We start from the raw sequence: 14996 nt of genomic DNA, 5'->3' as shown, positions 1-14996 counted from the left end.
CTCACGGCTTGTGAAGACGGGGGAGGGGAGGGAAAGCTTGGGCCTCAGAGAGCAAAGGGTTAGGAGGGGGACGAGAGAAAATCTTTTCCTATGAACATGAAAACCACACAACTGGGCAAGACTCAGATGTACCCACTTCACTGAGAGGGCCTGGGAGCATCTCCCTGCTAACATGTTTCTTTCCTTCTTTAAAGTCAGATCCAAAATACAAAACACTTCCTCCAGGAAACTGTCCTGACTTCTCCTCCTTTATCTCATGCATCTTTAGCCTCTGTTACACATGATTGAGGTGGTTCTGCGTTGACTTATATTCACTGATTTGATCTTTCCTGATGGCTGTTTCACTATTGCATTTGGTTCAGTTCTGACCCTCAAAAGAAAATGAACTGCTTGAAGGCAAGGGATATTAGTTCCTATCTCCTGCCAGTGTACACTGAATGTGGACTTGTGCTCCATGAAGGACAGGCCCTCAAAAATGTCCTTGCACAAATGACTGTCGCCGACCCTGAAGCAGCCAAGTTTATAAAAGTTGCTTTCATTTTGCACTCTCCATTCTTATTACGAAGTTAGAAAAATCTTCTTAATATAAACCTCCAAAACTAAATATTCAGAAGATATTTCTTCAAATGACATGTTTATATTGAAATTTACACAGACATAATCCTCCACACAAGCCACTCTAGCATCTGGCTCCCGATACTGGGTCCAGGGCTCTGCTGCTTCTTCAGAGTTGGAAAGGTTTTCCATTTCTCTCAGGAGGAAGGTCTAAGGAGAAGTTGAGGCCTGATTCTGTGATTTCTCTGCATCAGGGTGTGCTATAATGCTGGCTTTTGGCATAAGGACCACAGATTTAGTTGGGGCATCCTACAATCTCCTGATTATCTTTAGCAGAGAGATGGCAACAAATGTTTTAGGAGAGCATTGTGTTAGTGAAACTGTGTAAAGTGTGGGTGGGTCTACAGATAAGGAGATGGATAAATGTACTAATATACATGTGGGGTTTTATTTTGTTTTCAGAGAAACCTGGGAAAAACATGCCTGGCCACCAACCAAATAAACCACCACAGCACAATATGCAGACCAGTATTTAGAGGAGGAGGTGAAAACCCTCCAATGGAAAGAGTTTTGCCACCGGTAAGCCCAAGCCTCTGGCTTCACATCCTTTAATCCACACTGGCTTTCTAGGGCCACCCCCAGGCAGGAATGACCCACTTGCTCTTCCTGACCACAGTGGCATGAGGGGTTCAGCCTGCTGGCTTCTCTTCGAGGTGGACCCCAGCACCCACTTTATCCTTAAGGACATGTCCATACCAAGACTGGCTACAGAGTAGATAAAAGTACCCTGAGCTCTCTTCCTGGTTCATGTCTAACATAACAACGCTAGTCCTGCTAGTCATGGGCAGACAGACAGTAGAAAGGTACGGGGCAGAGGGAATCACAAAGCTTCAGAAATTCTACAAGGATGTAGCAGCATGAGATCTGAGGCCAGACCAACGCTGGTTTGAATCTCAGCTGGGTTCGCTCACTTGTCAGCTGTGTGACTCCTGTAAATTCAATAAACCTACTGAAGGCTTGATGATTTCATCCATGCAGTGGGGATGGGACAGGGATGGTGATGAACAAGCACTTCTGGAGGACTTACCAGGGCCAGGCCCTGTGCTGTCTGTATGTTCTTCTTTTCTTTAATCCCTTAACATCTCTAGATTGCTGGGAAAATGAAATTCAACCACATTTTGTATTTATAGCATCAAGAGCAGCACTTGAAATTAATAAGTGCTCAATACATGTCCTTTGGAGAAAAAAAGATTTCCAGCAGAGTGAGTCATGGTCTTAGACCTGATTCCCTTACTGAATGATCACTGAGGCTGCTCCTTCAACGGCCCTCCTGCCAGCACCTCTGGTGTAAGTGAATCTGAATCGATGGTCCAGGTAGGAAGCTTATCATGATCATTCCCTTCTCTGAGCTCCATAAAACTTGCATAGCTTCTAAAACTTACATAGCAAAAATATAACCTATTTTATCCCCAGATAGATTATATAAACTCATTAGCAGGGCATCCCACATTCTTCAAAACACAGCACACATACAAAAGGGTTAATAGGTAAGCCTTCTTCTAGCCAAACACTTCTAGGAGTCCAGTGGAGGACACCTAACAATCTTTTTGGCCTCCTTCAAGGTCATTCACAATTTTCCCCTGTACAGGCTCTGCTGGGTAGTCCCTAGGCCTGAATGGATCAGTATCAGGATACCCCTGTGATCCGTTCTCGGCATTTCTGCAGTTTTCCCACAGTATTCAGCACAGCGCCAGGCACATAGTGCCCACTGATCACATATACTGCTTTGACCGACTTCAAGCAACATGAAGGTAAGCAAAAGTATTCCCACACATTCACCAGGCGTACCTTGGATAGTTCGTGCAATACTGGGTATAAATGTGGAACTCTTCACTCTGCAAGGAAACAAGAGAGATGTAATAGGCTAAAAAAAAAAAAGAGTAGAGCCATGAACATTCAATGAAAAACAAAAGATATATCATTCATCCTTTAAAGGGTGTTGTTTTAAAAGTTGTTTCTCTAACCATCTTGGCCTGTCTTCTGAGTCCCTGTGGCAATCCATTCGTGCCATTTTAACTACCTTCGTTTATACCTAGAATCCACATGCACTTGGACTCATTTGAGATCATTAAATACTTATTGAGCATCTGCTATGTTAGATGAATCTGAAGGCAAATAGGAAGAGGAAGATAACAGGGTTTTTGTTCCTAGGTGTTCATGGTCCTCTGGGGCATTTGCAGGGTGAGAGAGAAATATAAGCAGATAATTTAAATATTATGTGGTCAGAACATATTGGAAGTATGTGCAAGAGAATACTTTCAAGCCCTGTGTGTGCAGCTTCCTCCATCCATGGTCTCTCCCACCTTTTTCACTGGATAGCCATTAGGCACCTTTTGACATTGAACTGAGGCTTTATTTCCTCTCAGGGGACTTTCTTGAGTTCTTGGACTGAGCCAATTGCTCCTACTTTAGGGTCCCACAACACTCAGTACCAACTTATCTTACAGCATTTGCCAAATGAGCATGACATTTTTTGTGCATCTGTCTGCCACTCTACACCGTGAGTTCCTGCAGGAGAGGGGCCATAGAGTGCTTGCCTGGCATATAATGTTTTTTGAACTAATGAATGCCCCTCTCTCCTATGAAGCTGAAAATTATTTGAGAGCAGGATCCAAGTCTACTCATCTGTACATCTAGCACAGCAGCAATGCCTCAAATGCATTAAATGTTTGGCTAACTAATGGGGGCTTCTTGCCTTTTGCTATGGTTCCCTTATCAACAAATTGATTCCAGGTTCCCTCATCAACAAATTCTAGACATAATATCATTTCACTTACTTGTAAATACTTGAGTTTATATCTTTAACATGAGGACTTTAAAAGGAAACATCACCACAATGCTATTATCATCTTTAAATAATTCCATGGGAAGGACTGGGAGGTTGGGATTAGCAGATGCAAACTATTATACATATAGGATGGATGAACAGCAATATATATAGTAGTATATATCTACTGTATAGCATAGGGGATTATATTCAGTATCCTGTGATGAACCATAATGGAAAAGAACATGGAAAGAAATATATATATATATGTATAAAAAAACTGAGTCACTTTGCCATATAGCAGAAATTAAAGACATTATAAACCAACTTTACTTCAATAAAATGTAAATAAATAATTCTGTAATATCACGAGGGTTGATTATCACTATTCCTATTTTTTCTTTTTAAAAATTATAGTTTGCTGTTTGTTCTGTATTCCAAACAACATCCACACACAGCAACTTGATACTGATATCTAAGTCCCTTCTAATCTATAAATTCCCCCTTATTTCCCCCCTGCAATTAAGTTGAAGGAGCCAGATGATTTGTCCTGTGGTCTCCTGCAGTCTCAGTTTTGCTGATCACGTCCCTAAGGCTTTCTTTACTATATTCCTCTGTCTTCCACGCTCCTTGTGGTTTAGAAGAGGCTTGACTGGATTTAGGTTCCATAATTTGGCCCAAGTACATCATAGACTGGATTGTGCTTAAATTGAGAGGCATAGGAGCTGGTTGTTTCTTTCTATGATGTTAATAATCATTGGTAATTACTGCTTAGGCCTTTTAATTCATGAAGGGCTGCAAAATGGCGATATTTCCAATTCTACTATTCTTTCTTCATTTATTAGCCAGATTTTTTTCCAGGAAAGGAACTGCCTTAGATTAGTTACCCTGCAGTTTGTGGTTTGTATGGGAAAGACAGGATAAATAAATGCTTGATTCCTTTCCTTAATTTTCAAAATAATGCATCGGCGCTCTAACATCCTGAAAGGACTTGAGTTTTTTAACATCACTGTGGATTTCATGAATATAAACATATTTCATGACTTTCAGTTGTCTTTAGTTAGCTATCTTTTTATTGATGCTCAAACGATCCCATCTTTGGCCAACAGGAGCCTCTTCTTGAGTATCTGTGACCTGACTTACAGCCTCCAGTAGCTCCTTGCTTTCTGGGGTGACAAGATGTTTCAGATCCTCTTGCACATTTCCCTCCCACACTTGTTCTCCATGGAGCCCGGATTCCTTCACGTAGGCAACAGTATGTGGAAACCACAATCTGAGCGTTAGCGATGCTCTTGCTACCAGGTTAATTATTATTTCTAGGCCTTCTCAGTGGACAGAGCTAGAAATATGGTGTTTCTAAAGCTAAAACACATGCTTGCTGTGGCTGCTGCTGCTAAGTCACTTCAGTTGTGTCTGACTCTGTGCGACCCCATAGACGGCAGCCCACCAGGCTCCCCTGTCCCTGGGATTCTCCAGGCAAGAATACTGGAGTGGGTTGTCATTGCCTTTTCCAAAAACACATGCTTAGTTCATGCTAATTCTTGCAATTCAGATTTTCCAGGCAAGAGTACTGGCTGCTGCTGTTGCTGCTGCTGCTGCTAAGTCACGTCAGTCGTGTCCGACTCTATGCGACCCCATAGATGGTGGCCCACCAGGCTCCCGTCCCTGGGATTCTCCAGGCAAGCATACTGGAGTGGGTTGCCATTTCCTTCTCCAGTGCAGAAAAGTGAAAAGTGAAAGTGAAGTTGTTCAGTTGTGTCCGACTCTTCTCGACCCCATGGACTGTAGCCCACCAGGCTCCTCCATCCATGGGGTTTTCCAGGCAAGAGTACTGGAGTGGGGTGCCATTGCCTTTTCCAAAAACACATGCTTAGTTCATGCTAATTCTTGCAATTCAGATTCAGGACTAGAGTGTTTCTAATTAGCCTCATTCTTAATCTGTATTTTCTTTCTCTTGCCAATTCCAGTTCTCAATGACACAGCTGTGAATATTCATTTGCTTTATCCCACAATACACACAATTTTGGAATAACAATACTGAAACCTTCATATATGATATAATTACTGAAAACAGTTAAGGATGTATTTGCTGTATTTTGCCCATAGCATATTTTTTAATTGATTGACATTTCCTCTGCCTGGTCAGGCTACAAACTGGATTCACAGTTAGGTTCATTGTTTCAATCTGCTTTCATTTTTTGAAGGCTGTTTTAAACTTTAACTTTGTCTTATAATTATGTAAAATAAATACGTGGTTTCAAAGTCAACTCTCCAAAGAAATGCACAATTAGAGAAATCTGGCTTCTATGCTTTCTCATTCTAGTCCATTCCCTGTCTTTCCCCTCAGGAACCAACTTCTAATCTTACAGTTTATCTTTTAAAATTTTTTTTAAACATACACATTGAAATATAAGTATAACCTTCCCCATTTCTAGATAAATAAAAGCGAGTTATGTCAGTGATTCTCAAACTTGAGCATTAGAATTACCTTGAGGGCTTATTAAAACACAGATTATTGTGTTGCACCCTCCAGAGTTTCTGATTTGGTAGGTCTGGGTAGGGCCTGAGAATCTGCTTTCTAACAAGTTCCTATATGATGTGGTCCAGAGACCACACTCTGAGAACCACAGTGCTAGACTCCCCACCCCATCCCCTTTCTAGGAGTATATAGCAATATTCTTTATTTGCTTTTACTGCTTTGTACTACTTTATTATGTGGATATGCCACAGTTTATTCAACCAGGTTTTGTTCATGAACATTTGGGCTGTTTCCATGTATTGCATATTTCTATAGGTGGCTCAGCAGTAAAGAATCCGCCTGCCAATGCAGGAGATGCAGGTTTGACCCTGGGTCAGGAAGGTCGCCTGGAGAAGGCAATGGCGACCCACTCCAGTATTCTTGCCTGAAAAATCCCATTGACAGAGCAGCCTGGTGGGCTACATCCATGGGGTCGCAAAGAGTGAGACACAATTGAGCACACACACATGCATGCGTGTACCTTATATAGATTTATAAATTGTAACAATTAGTACTATAAAGTATAACATCACCTTTGTTGAGATTTTGTCACTATATCTTTAGAATAGATTTCTGGAAGTAGGATCGCTGGAATGAAGGGTGAATTCAGATGTACTTTTCCTAGACATAGCCAAATTCCCCTCCACAGGGTCTACTTTGTTTTCCCACAATTAAAGGAGTGTCTGTTTCCCCATGGCCTTGCCAACATAGTATGCTGCCAAAGTTTTAAGCATAATATTAAAAAAAGACTAAGTTGCCAAATTCTAAAAATTAGAAGATAAAAATTTTTTTATTTCTGGCTTCTCTTAAAAAAGTATTAGATCCACAGGCCCTAGGCCTACAGTTTCACATAACACTTCTGTCCCCAAGACACAAGTACCTTGACGCTCTGGCCTCTGCCTGGGCCCATTCACGCGCTGTGTTCATCAGCTTAGCTCCTGAAGGCACTGGAGTGTTCCACTTTCCCCAGGGATAAGGCAGGCACAGTGACTTGCCCAAGGTCTTCCAGGAAATGAACATCAGACTGGAGTGTCCCCCTCTCCTTCTATCCTTTGGTCTGGGAGTGAGCTGTATTCCCCCGCCATGGATGCACAGAGTGTGGAGTCTTAACCACTGGACCACCAGGGAAGTCCCTGGAGCCCTTCTCTGGGTGTACTCACACTCTCACACTTTCTTGCTTTGTTCCTGCCTCCTGCCGCACTCAGTATGGGGTTGAACAGCTATTTGGCTGATTTCCTTAAACTTAGCATCATATGAAATACCAAACACAATGGCCTCAATAGAAACATTCTAAATTACATCATCTACGTGAGCTACCCTAAAAGCACCTCAAGGCTTCTCTGCACAACTGAGTTTTGGGGCATTCTGTGACATCATGGCTCTGCTTCTGTCTTAAATTAGGCAGTTTCAATTTAAATCACTTATATATTCTTAATATAGAACCAAATGCATATTTGATCTTGAATTTATAAGCCCTGTGGACAGTTAAATAATGGCTTTACACAAAAGTCAATAACTCCTACTTAGTTAATCCCTGAATAACTATTTCTTATGATATATGCACTCAAATCCTTTTCAGAAGTATTTAGGGAGAAAGAAGGCAATGAGAGAAAATTATATAAAACCAGATATCTTTTTCTGGTTGTTTAACACTTTCAAGTTGCAATTAGTGATGATGTCAAAATAAGACATTTAATTATGAAAGAACCAAAATATAGCCATCAGGGCCAATTGAACACAAAGGGTGTTTGAACGTTTCCTGAATGAATAATCAGAGAATAGAAATCTGTATGACTTTAGGGTTTCTTCTGCCATAATGTTAATGTCTCCCCACTCCATCTTTCTCCCTCCCTCTACTTTTCACACACACACACACACACACACACACACACACACACACTGATGACTGAGCAGTTTTCACAGGACACTACTGAGAAAGGCTTACTCTGTAAGGAGACACTGATTCGTGTGTGTGCATGCTAAGTCGTTCAGGCATGTCTGACTCTTTGTGACCCCATGGACTATAGCCCACCGGGCTCCTCTGTCCATGGGATTCTGCAGGCAAGAATACTGGAGTGGGTTGCCATACCCTCCTCCAGGGGATCTCCCGGACCTAGGGGTCGAACCTGTGTCTCTTATGTCTCCTGCATTGGTAGGGGGTTCTTTATCCCTAGCGCCATTCGGGAAGCCCACAACACTGACTTGAATAGACTCCAATCATACCTATTATCTGATACCAGCAGTTTCCTGAGGATAATTTAAACAAGTGGCTCGTGTGTGTGTGTGTGTGTGTATGTGTGCATATGTGTGTCTGTGCATGTGTGTGTGCACACACACAGGCCTGGGCACTGAAAGGAGACAGGCTCCAATGAGGAGGGGGCCACGCATCAGGTGAAAGGAGGCGGTTAAGGGAAGTTGGGCCTCCGAAGACAAACTTCCCTCCTAAATGTCACCCAGGGTCAGCCTGGCTGACAGTCAAGCTAAGTGACGGAAATGAGAGTGGAGGTGAAGGCAGGAAACCGCGGAAACCCGTTCCAGGTGTTTCCAGAGCCCTAAGAGCAGGCGAGCGCTTGGTGGGCGAGAGCCCGGCCTGCCTGGCGGGGACTTTCACCCCTCCTGAGAGTGGCTTCTGCAGCGCTTTGTTGTTCTTTTCTGGGCAGCAGGTAAGAAGGGCTGTGTTCTCCTCCTGTCGGGAGGGATTTCTGTCGCCTAGCCATACACAAAAGCAAGGTCAAAGTTGACTCTCCATGTAAGCCCCAGTGACTCAGATAAAAGCAGACGGCAACCGCCAGCTTCACCTCTTTCATTAACGGCCCTTCAATTAAAGCAATTTTCCACTCCTCCCCAGAGGTGAGCAGCTGCTTATGTTTCACAAAGTGTAACATCTTCTAAATTTCAGGGTGCTGAGTGAGAAGCAGGCTGTGCCAGACCCACACACACCCCCTCACTATTCCCTGCTCACACACAGGAGTGTGGAGTGCTGCAATCAGTCTTCCAATTAAACTTGGCAATATCGCAACAAGAAATCAGATTTGGGAGTTGGCAACCTGGCGCATAAACAAACTTTTATGTGAATAATTGAGCCAGAGCTAAGCATATGCTGGACCGTCTTTAATCAACTTGTGATTACAGTTACCAGAAAAGCCCCGATGTTTCCGAAAGCTTCTTGTTGTTTATTCACTGTGGTTATTCTAACACAGTTTCTTTGATATACTCAGCGTTATCTTTTGCCCATTTCTCCCTCTTTCATTTTCCTTCTCTTTTCCAAATTCTTACCCTTCACTGTGACACAGGCCACTTGTGAGAAGAATTGTGTGTGTAAGCGTGTATGCACAAACATTTTGTATGTTAACACATACACTGCCACCCACAAAGTCAGGAGTGTTTTATATATAAGTCCATCAATGGCCTTTAAGGAGCCCCACTTGAGTAGAACCAAGAGTGTTATGTTTGGATTCAAAACCACTGGATCATCAGAAATAACCTTGTGGAATAACCCCGGAACCCGGTCAGGCTGGGAGGACCTCTCCAAGCTCACACTGGCCTCCGAGACTCTAAATGAGGTGCTAACTCTCAGTTGACCCAAAAGTGCCATCATGAACTTTGCATCAACCTTTGTACATTTGAAACCACAACTGTAAAAATCACATGAAGTTTTGCTGGAAAAACAATTTCTGCTAGAGGTTTTCCAAACAAAAGCTGCTGAATTTTTAGAGAAATGTAAGATAAGATTCTATTTACAGTAGGACATCAAGAAAGTAATGTTGTAAAGGATTCCCTTATATGTTTCAGAATTCTCTTACCTGGGTACAGAATATAAACTGACTGTCATTTAAGCTCTAAAATTCAAATCCTCTCCTTGCATTTTTTCTAAGCCATCAGTGAGACTTAAGAAGAAAGTAGGAGAATTAAAGGGCATATTTAAGAGGCAGGAGATCATTCTGGTCTGTTTTTCCACTAAATGAGTAAGCTAGTGCCATATATATGCATATATTGTTTATCTATATATATCTAACTATGTATACATACATATGTATATGGCAGTATATTAAATACATATATTTATACATATGTAAAGTATTTCTATTCTTACAGATTTTTATAACTGATCTAATCATATTTTATATGTACATATTTTTCTAACATTCTTCTATTCTGGACTCTCCTCTTTCCAAGCTTAAAGTCTTTCTTAGGACAGATATGTAGCATCACTTATTTATTACACAATTTCTAAAACAACTGCTAAGGTATTGGGCTTCCCAGGTGGCTCTAGTGGTAAAGAACCCGCCTGCCAATGCAGGAGACGTAAGAGATGTGGGTTCCATCCCTGGCTCGGGAAGATCCTCTAGAGAAGGGAATGGAAATCCACTCCAGTATTCTTGCCTGGAGAATCCCATGGACAGAAGAGCCTGGGGGCCTACGGTCCACAGGGTTGCAAAGAGTTGGACACAACTGAAGTGACTACACAATTACACACACAACTTACTGGGAACTGAATTTTTTTTCCCCTGGCTAGTGGGAAGAAAAAACCCTCAGAGTGAGAGAGATTAGTGGTGAACTTCATCCAGTATGGAACACATCGGTCATCTTAACTTTACAATGAAAACAGTGTGTCTCTGTCTCTGTCTTGGTTGGCTCAGAGAGATGAACCCTGCTTACCTTGGACACAAAGCACTCTGCTATGGCCACAGGATCATTTTCACAGTTTTCCAACTCTTGCAGAAGTTCACTAAAAAAAAAAAGGAGAAAAAAAAAGAACGTATTAGGCTGTGGTCTGAGGGTTGAGGATATTTTAAATAACTTAGAAGTTTAAACATTTACATGGCATATAAGGAACCATTTAATTGGATATCTGAGGTCTTATCATTACATCCAAGGCTTAGATAAGTGGCTTGCCTGAGGTCATGGAGGACCAGAGGGGTAAACATAGGTCTGACCTGCAACTTCCCACCCAGAGATAGGTCCTACTCAACATTTCAGTCTGCCTGACATTTGTTAAAATCTGCACACATGTTCACACACACTTACTTATTCGTCTCATAGCTTTCCAGGTACCAGACAGCATACAAAGCACTAAGAACAAAAACACCAATGAGCCAAGTGAGATTATGGTCTCTTGGAGCTTGGAATCCACTGAAGAGTCAGACATGCAGTGAAAAATCACACTGATAAACAGAAAATTATAAACAGAGATAGTGCTCTAAAGGAAAAATATGCCAGGGGAGGAAATCTCTTTCCTCACATGAAAATCTGTATTATTTATTTTTAATGATTCATTAAGTAAGTAACTGAATGACTAGTTTTCTGTGAGTATGGTTTCAGTGTGTCTGTCCTCTGATGCCCTCAATGAAACTAAGCCATGCCTGTGGGGCCACCCAAGATGGGCAGGTCATGGTGAAGAGTCTGACAGAATGTGGTCCACTGGAGAAGGGAATGGCAAACAACTTCAGTATTCTTGTTTTGAGAACCCCATGAACAGTATGAAAAGGCAAAATGATGGGATACTGAAAGAGGAACTCTCCAGGTCAGTAGGTACCCAATATGCTACTGGAGATCAGTGGAGAAATAACTCCAGAAAGAATGAAGGGATGGAGCCAAAGCAAAAACAATACCCAGTTGTGGATGTGACTGGTGATAGAAGCAAGGTCTGATGCTGTAAAGAGCAATATTGCATAGGAACCTGGAATGTCAGGTCCATGAATCAAGGCAAATTGGAAGTGGTCAAACAGGAGATGACGAGAGTGGATGTCGACATTCTAGGAATCAGCGAACTCAAATGGACTGGAATGGGTGAATTTAACTCAGATGACCATTATATCTACTACTGCGGGCAGGAATCCCTCAGAAGAAATGGAGTAGCCGTCACTTTCAAAAGAGTTTGAAATGCAGTACTTGGATGCAATCTCAAAAACGACAGAATGATCTCCGTTTGTTTCCAATGCAAACCATTCAATATCACAGTAATCCAAGTCTATGCCCCAACCAGTAATGCTGAAGAAGCTGAAGTTGAACGGTTCTATGAAGACCTACAAGACCTTTTAGAACTAACACCCCAAAAAGATGTCCTTTTCATTATAGGGGACTAAAATGCAAAAGTAGGAAGTCAAGAAACACCTGGAGTAACAGGCAAATTTGGCCTTGGAATACGAAATGAAGCAGGGCAAAGACTAATAGAGTTTTGCCAAGAAAATGCACTGGTCACAGCAAACACCCTCTTCCAACAACACAAGAGAAGACTCTACATATGGACATTACCAGATGGTCAACACCGAAATCAGACTGATTACATTCTTTGCAGTCAAAGATGGAGAAGCTCTATACAGTCAATAAAAACAAGACCAGGAGCTGACTGTGGCTCAGACCATGAACTCCTTATTGCCAAATTCAGACTGAAATTGAAGAAAGTAGGGAAAACCACTAGACCATTCAGGTATGACCTAAATCAAATCCCTTATGATTGTACAGTGGAAGTGAGAAATAGATTTAAGGGCCTAGATCTGATAGATAGAGTGCCTGATGAGCTATGGAATGAGGTTCGTGACATTGTACAGGAGACAGGGATCAAGACCATCCCCATGGAAAAGAAATGCAAAAAAGCAAAATGGCTGTCTGGGGAGGCCTTACAAATAGCTGTGAAAAGAAGAGAAGCGAAAAGCAAAGGAGAAAGGGAAAGATATAAGCATCTGAATGCAGAGTTCCAAAGAATAGCAAGAAGAGATAAGAAAGCCTTCCTCAGCGATCAATGCAAAGAAATAGAGGAAAACAACAGAATGGGAAAGACTAGAGATCTCTTCAAGAAAATTAGAGATACCAAGGGAACACTTCATGCAAAGATGGGCACAATAAAGGACAGAAATGGTATGGACCTAACAGAAGCAGAAGATATTAAGAAGAGGTGGCAAGAATACACAGAAGAACTGTACAAAAAAGATCTTCACGACCCAGATAATCATGATGGTGTGATCACTCACCTAGAGCCAGACATCCTGGAATGTGAAGTCAAGTGGGCCTTAGAAAGCATCACTATGAACAAAGCTAGTGGAGGTGATGGAGTTCCAGTTGAGCTATTTCAAATCCTGAAAGATGATGCTGTGAAAGTGCTGCACTCAATATGCCAGCAAATTTGGAAAACTCAGCAGTGGCCACAGGACTGGAAAAGGTCAGTTTTCATTCCAATCCCAAAGAAAGGCAATGCCAAAGAATGCTCAAACTACCTCACAATTGCACTCATCTCACACGCTAGTAAAGTAATGCTCAAAATTCTCCAAGCCAGGCTTCAGCAATACGTGAAGTGTGAACTTCCAGATGTTCAAGCTGGATTTAGAAAAGGCAGAGGAACCAGAGATCAAATTGCCAACATCCTCTGGATCATGGAAAAAGCAAGAGAGTTCCAGAAAAACATCTACTTCTGCTTTATTGACTCTGCCAAAGCCTTTGACTGTGTGGATCACAACAAACTGTGGAAAATTCTGAAAGAGATGGGAATACCAGACCACCTGACCTGCCTCTTGAGAAACCTGTATGCAGGTCAGGAAGCAACAGTTGGAACTGGACATGGAACAACAGACTGGTTCCAAATAGGAAAAGGAGTATGTCAAGGCTGTATATTGTCACCCTGTTTATTTAACTTCTATGCAGAGTACATCATGAGAAACACTGGGCTGGAAGAACAACAAGCTGGAATCAAGATTGCCAAAAGAAATACCAATAACCTCAGATATGCAGATGACACCACCCTTATGGCAGAAAGTGAAGAGGAACTGAGAAGCCTATTGATGAAGGTGAAAGAGGAGAGTGAAAAAGCTGGCTTAAAACTCAACATTCAGAAAACGAAGATCATGGCATCTGGTCCCATCACTTCATGGGAAATAGATGGGGAAACAGTGGAAACAGTGTCAGACTTTATTTTTGGGGGGGCTCCAAAATCACTGCAGATGGTGATTGCAGCCATAAAATTAAAAGACTCTTACTCCTTGGAAGGAAAGTTATGACCAACCTAGATAGCATATTGAAAAGCAGAGACATGACTTTGCCAACAAAGGTCCATCTAGTCAAGGCTATGGTTTTTCCAGTAGTCATGTACAGATGTGAGAGTTGGACTGTGAAGAAAGCTGAGTCCCAAAGAATTGATACTTTTGAACTATGGTGTTGGAGAAGATTCTTGAGAGTCCCTTGGACTGCAAGAGATCCAACCAGTCCATCCTAAAGGAGATCAGTCCTGGGTGTTCTTTGGAAGGACTGACGCTAAAGCTGAAACTCCAATACTTTGGCTACCTGATGTGAAGAGTTGAATCATTGGAAAAGACTCTGATGCTGGGAGGGATTGGGGGCAGGAGGAGAAGGGCACGACAGAGGATGAGATGGCTGGATGGCATCACCAACTCAATGGACATGAGTTTGGGTAAACTCCAGGAGTTGGTGATGGACAGGGAGGCCTGGTGTGCTGCAATTCATGGGGTCGCAAAGAGTCTGACACGACTGAGTGACTGAACTGAACTGAACTTGATCATCAGTTCTCAAAATGCTCCCTGGGTTCTTACGATCCCTTCAGGAAGTCCAAAAGGTCAATATATTTTATAAAATACTTGACTCTATCAGATTTTTTATCCTCATTCTCTCATGAGAGTACAGTGGCCTTTCAAGAGGCTACATGACCTGTGATATCACAGATGGAAAGCAGAAGCAGATATGAGAATCCAGCTGTCTTCCAGTAAGTCAAACAGTAATGTAAAACAATTCCAACATGCAAAAAATGTTAATGGGAAGAGTAGTAAGCTTTTCTAGAAATCTGTGAATTTATTATTATTGAACACATTAATATTTTAATAACTTCTCAGTTTTAATATAAGAACCTCTTGATGAAGGTGAAAGAGGAGAGTGAAAAAGCAGGCTAAAACTCAACATTCAGAAAACTAAGATCATGGCATCTGGTCCTATCACTTCATGGCAAAAAGATGGGGAAACAATGGAAACAGTGACAGACTTTATTTTCTTGGGCTGAAAAATCACTGCATATGGTGATTGCAGCCATGAAATTAAAAGATGCTTGATCCTTGGAAGAAAAGGTATGATCAATTAGACAGCATATTAAAAAGC

At 41.9% G+C, this 14996-nt stretch overlaps 1 protein-coding gene across 4 annotated transcripts in view; it reads right to left on the bottom strand.

Moving 5' to 3' along the window:
* PLEKHG1 (pleckstrin homology and RhoGEF domain containing G1) overlaps positions 1-14996 on the bottom strand; it is a 248853-nt gene that overhangs the window by 44290 nt on the left and 189567 nt on the right. For all 4 annotated transcript variants that reach the window (XM_027551841.1, XM_027551843.1, XM_027551842.1 and 1 more), the window contains 2 exons: positions 10560-10629; positions 2404-2450 (listed from right to left, as the gene is read on the bottom strand). In XM_027551841.1, coding sequence (XP_027407642.1) covers positions 2404-2450; positions 10560-10629 — 117 coding nt within the window. The remainder of the gene's footprint in view (positions 1-2403; positions 2451-10559; positions 10630-14996) is intronic.

Source organism: Bos indicus x Bos taurus, chromosome 9 (genome assembly GCF_003369695.1).
Source record: "Bos indicus x Bos taurus breed Angus x Brahman F1 hybrid chromosome 9, Bos_hybrid_MaternalHap_v2.0, whole genome shotgun sequence".
Classification (NCBI taxonomy): domain Eukaryota; kingdom Metazoa; phylum Chordata; class Mammalia; order Artiodactyla; family Bovidae; genus Bos; species Bos indicus x Bos taurus.
Note: the sequence above shows the minus strand (reverse complement) of the source record. Positions and strands in the feature narration are given on the sequence as shown.